Source organism: Salvia hispanica, chromosome 1 (genome assembly GCF_023119035.1).
Source record: "Salvia hispanica cultivar TCC Black 2014 chromosome 1, UniMelb_Shisp_WGS_1.0, whole genome shotgun sequence".
Lineage (NCBI taxonomy): Eukaryota > Viridiplantae > Streptophyta > Magnoliopsida > Lamiales > Lamiaceae > Salvia > Salvia hispanica.
Window position 1 is genome coordinate 6246901 of NC_062965.1, and position 4825 is coordinate 6251725.

The 4825-nt window shown below is 34.9% G+C and overlaps 1 protein-coding gene across 1 annotated transcript; it reads right to left on the reverse strand.

Annotated features, from left to right (window-relative positions):
* Positions 1 to 427: 427 nt before the first annotated feature.
* LOC125212274 (zinc finger protein WIP2-like) lies at positions 428 to 3435 on the reverse strand. The gene is made up of 2 exons (XM_048112390.1): positions 2786 to 3435; positions 428 to 1046 (listed from the first exon to the last, which is right to left on the reverse strand). Exons 1-2 carry the CDS (start codon positions 3233 to 3235, stop codon positions 603 to 605), a joined length of 894 nt encoding a protein of 297 aa, XP_047968347.1. The 5' UTR covers positions 3236 to 3435; the 3' UTR covers positions 428 to 602.
* Positions 3436 to 4825: the final 1390 nt, after the last annotated feature.

Consider the following 4825-nt stretch of genomic DNA (forward strand, 5'->3'; position numbering starts at 1 on the left):
CCCACAAAGATTGTCTCATTTTTCCATTTTCGTTCGTCCACAAAGTTTGTCCAATTTCATATTTTACCATTTTTGGTAGTGGACCCTATATTCCACTAACCCATTCCTACTCACAATTTATTATAAAACTAATATATAAAAGTAGGACCGACATTCTATTAACTTTTTCAACTCACTTTTCATTACATTTCTTAAAACCCGTGCCCGGTCAAAGTGGGACAATCTTTGTGGGACGGAGGGAGTATCATTTAAAGATTTAACTCATTTTTAAAAATTATTTTTTATAATAAATAGCAGTTAAATTGTGAGTTGGGCTATAATGTGCTCACAGATAGTACCAAAAAAGTGAAAATCTATGGCCATATTCAAAACACTGATACAATAAACCAACCACCACACAAACAGGAATGCCATTTACAATTAGAGAGGAGGAAGAGCCTGATTAACAGTATTACTAAAAGATAAAGAATGAAAAATCTTGCAGCAACTAACTGTATATATAGTGCAAGCTTGTTATCACCTCCCAAACACAACACATTCCATATTTAAACAAACGAAAAAAAACCTTTAAACATACAATAACTAAAATTAATAGTAAAAGACTAAAAGTGGGTGTTGTGAGGAGATTGATCATCCCCAGCTTGCTCAATCTCGGAGGTGGAGTCATCCTCCTCGCCGTCGGCAATGCCATGGCCGGGGCCGAAGGCCTTGACGTGATCCTTGAGCGACCTCTTGTGCTTGAAGTCGGAGCCGCAGAAGCAGTACCACATCTTGCCGCAGTTCTTCTCGTGCGTGCGCCAGTCGCCCTTCACGGCGAAGGCCTTGGCGCACTTCCGGCACATGAAGGGCTTCGCCCCGTGCTTCCGCTTGTAGTGCGTTTGGAGGGTCCGGAAGTCCTTCAGGGGCCGCGCGCGGGGGTGCTCCACGTTGTGCTTGCACCCCACCGTGCAGCAGTAGCACGGCAGCCGCAGCATTGCTGTCGGCTGCGTGCCTCGTAGGGACTCCGGACCCTTTCTGTACTGAGATCCGTGGCCCCACATGTGCATCTGATCAAGGGAGTTACATTAGTTTGTAGTTGGAATCCTCTGTTACAAATTATGGCTCTATTAATTGTCAATTTAGAATTGGGGCATTAACCTAGAAGGGGAAATTAAATATGAGCTCATCCACTTTGACCTAGCTATGATTCTAATTCCTTCCTTTCTTTTCTCTATCTGATTTAGGATAAAATGAATCATATTACACAGCCCTAAATCCAAAGATACAATGGCAATAAGCCACATTGGAGAATCAAGAAACTTACTACTCCCATAGTAGTGGACCCATTTGCCATTTTGATACGTTCTATTATAGTGAAGTAATTTCCTTTTCTAGAAAAAATCAACACACTACTTCGCTCTTACTTTATTCTTTTCATATCTCAACTTTTTTCATTTCTTATTTATACTTCCTTTATTTAACTCACTTTACACAATTTTTATTAAATCGCATGCCGAAAAGAAACGCAATCCACTGCTATGAAACAGAGAGAGTACTACTAACCAAACAATTGATCAAACCTAGCCAGCCAAATTAGTGAGTTCGATTTGTCATATCCAAAATTGAAAAATGCAAATTTGAAATCCTAAAAAGAGAAATGTGATTGCAAGTTGCAAATCTGGAAAGTTATTTCATATTTCTAGTATGGATATACATATATACAAACATAGGAGGACATTCAAATAATAAGCTGGGAAAATAAAAACAAGAATTCGAGATAATATATTGCTCTAAAAATGAAGTGAAATACCAAAGTTAATTATTTAACTTGCTAGACAAATAAACAAATTGTGGTATGTTTATGAAATATTTCAAGACTGCCTAAAAAGAAAAACCAACTCTAAACGTTGTAGAAAATTTATTCGTTTCTCGATTTCTTGAATTAATTGGATGAGCAGACATTAATTAATCAGGAGTTTTCATGCAGTAAGAGCAGTGGATCTTTACATTTTGCAGTTGAACAGATAGAAACATATACTGAAACAACTAGTATTACCTTTGCAACTTGTCAGTGTTTATTTTCAACCTCACATGATTTTTGGCTGAGATAACAGTGTTCATGCACATATTTCAAAGGTTCAACACATTTAAGCTCAGGCCCCCCATCTCCCAGTTACAAAAAAATGGAAAAACCATAATGAATTAATGAGAGAGATAGAGTTTTATAGTACTAGCCACAACAAGAACAGGAAAGAAGGAAGAAAACTGATATACCTAGTTTGGTCGTATATTAATTGCACTATCAAATTAACAGATCCATCAAAATGAGAAGTGAAATTGGATTAAGGTGCAACTTATTTCAACTCAGAAAAGTTTTTAGCTTTACTTTCAAGATTTGATTGAAAAGACAAACATATGAGACTGATTGACACAAGACACTGTTGATTGGATCTCAAACTAACTTTTGCTTTCCTTGACAAGACAAGTAATAATACAAGCTGCCCGGCCAATAATATCTCAAAGAAAGAAAGAAAGAAAAATTTCACCCCCATTTGGGATTTCCATGTTGTTTTTGATTAATTTCACAATACTAAAATTTCAAAACAAGTTAGAGAGTAATCCCAAAATCATACAGCCAACAAATACACAGTTTTTTAGCTAAAAAAGGGCACACTTGATAGAATGTATCAAATCAAGAAAAGATAGATCATGTGAGCAATCAAAAATTAGCTTAAAACAAACATATCCCACTATCTCTCTTCTCTCTCTCCTCTCAAAATCAAAAGCCATAAAGAGGGTTTTATACCTGGAGATTGTTGTATCTGTTAAAAGTCTTGCAACAAAGGTGACATGAAAACTGCGTAGGACCGGTGAGGATTTGGGAAGGGGTGGGAATCCAGTACTGCCCCATGTTGAGCCCATTCAAGGGCAGCCCGGAGAGTATGTCTTTCTCCGGGGATTCTCCGAGCAGAGAATCCCCAGAGCCCGGGTCAGAATTAGGGCTAGGGAGCCCTATCTGTAGTGCTACCGTCACATTTTGGTCGCAATTGAAATGTTTCTCGGGCTTGATGGGGGTGATATTACATGATTCTTGTGAGGAGTTGAGGGTGTTGAGGAGAGGGAGGGCTTCTGGTGATGAAGATGAAGATGGAAGATTAGTGCTATGAGGGTTTGAAGAAGAAGTGGAGGGGGAATAGTGATCTGAGTGGAGAGGGGAACTACAGTTGTACAAGAAATTATAGTAAGGTTCTGTCATAATAGGAGTAGGGTGGAATTGAAGGGAATTTGTTTTGAGTTGATTAATTCATTAGGGTTCAGCAGAGATTAGCTGACACAGCTAGAGCTGGTGAGTTTTTGGGTCTATATATACACTGCATAGGAGAGAGAGATATTTGGCAATGGTGGAAGGGAGGAGTAATGATCCTCTAGAGTTTGGAAAATCAAGAAACTTGAACCCTGCAAAATAAATAAAAATACAGACAATTAGGAGTAAAATGAACAAGTGAATTCAGTATATGACTTTTACCTCTAGAAAAGTATGCACCTTTTTTCACAAACATTTTTCTTCTTTAAAGATTTGTGACTTGAAAGATTTTTTCATGACAGGTCAACAGTGTAATGTGTTGTGAAATTTAGCCTTGTTCAAGGTATACTACTCCAATACTCCATAAACAAGCATAAAGTCACACTCCCTCTTTTGTTTTCTTTTTGGAATACTTTTTCTTTATTTTAGCACCTTGGTTGGTTAAAAAGAACTGTAGCTTCATGTATGTACATTGATAAATTGGTAGTTATCAATAATGAATACCCAATTTTCTTTTATCAACTATTCATTAAAGAAATTAATGATATATATATTGTGAAAATTAACATTAATTCTTAACTATCATGATCATACATCACTACCTTACAAGTAATGTGAACTTATATATACTGTACAATAGGATTAAATAATTTATACATACAATGTTCAGACTATATGAATACACATACGAATTGGTGTTTTGACTCTGAAATACTATGTAGTATAACTTTTAGTGAGGCAAAATTACCCATTTTTTCTAAATAATTTATCATTTTGTAATTTTGACATTATGTGGAAAAACTTTTTTATGAATGTGGTAGAATGATTTATTCAATATTCTATCAAAATAAATATGCCCAGTTACATTTTAAAAAGGGATATTGGCATCTAATATCATGAAACTTTCAAAAAGTTTGAGTTTTTTCCACGAACTTTAAAATTGGCAAATAATATCACGAACTTTGCCCCGAGTTTGTTTTCTCCCACGAATGAAAAAGTTCCCACAAATAATATTATGATATAGATTTTTTTTTCGTAATTTCTCGACAACAATTTTGAGATCTTCAAGTTTTTCAATCTTTGAAGATAATTTTTCGTGATATTATTTGTCAATTTTAAAGTTCGCCCAACTTTTTGAAAGTGTCGTGATATTAGATGTCAATATCCCTTTTATAAAATATTTATTTTACACTTTCAATAATTTGAAAAAATTATAAAATTTTAAAAGTAAACAATGAGAAGTTAAAAATTTTCAGCCTCGCCAAATAGCGGGCTATTCGATTTAGGTCATTTGTATTGAGATATTTTTGAACTCTAAATTAACATACTTAAATCTCATTGGTTATATTTTACCACAATCCTATTCAATTTTAATACGTTTTCAATAAATTTACTCCATAGATCTGTTTCCTAAAAAATGAAATTCTTTCCTTTTTGCTTTGTTTTCTAAAATTAAAAAACTTTTTACTTCAGGAAATTTCTTTCTTTCTATGAGATGAGACCCATTTTTCATTGACACATTTTCTTCTTTTTATCTCTACT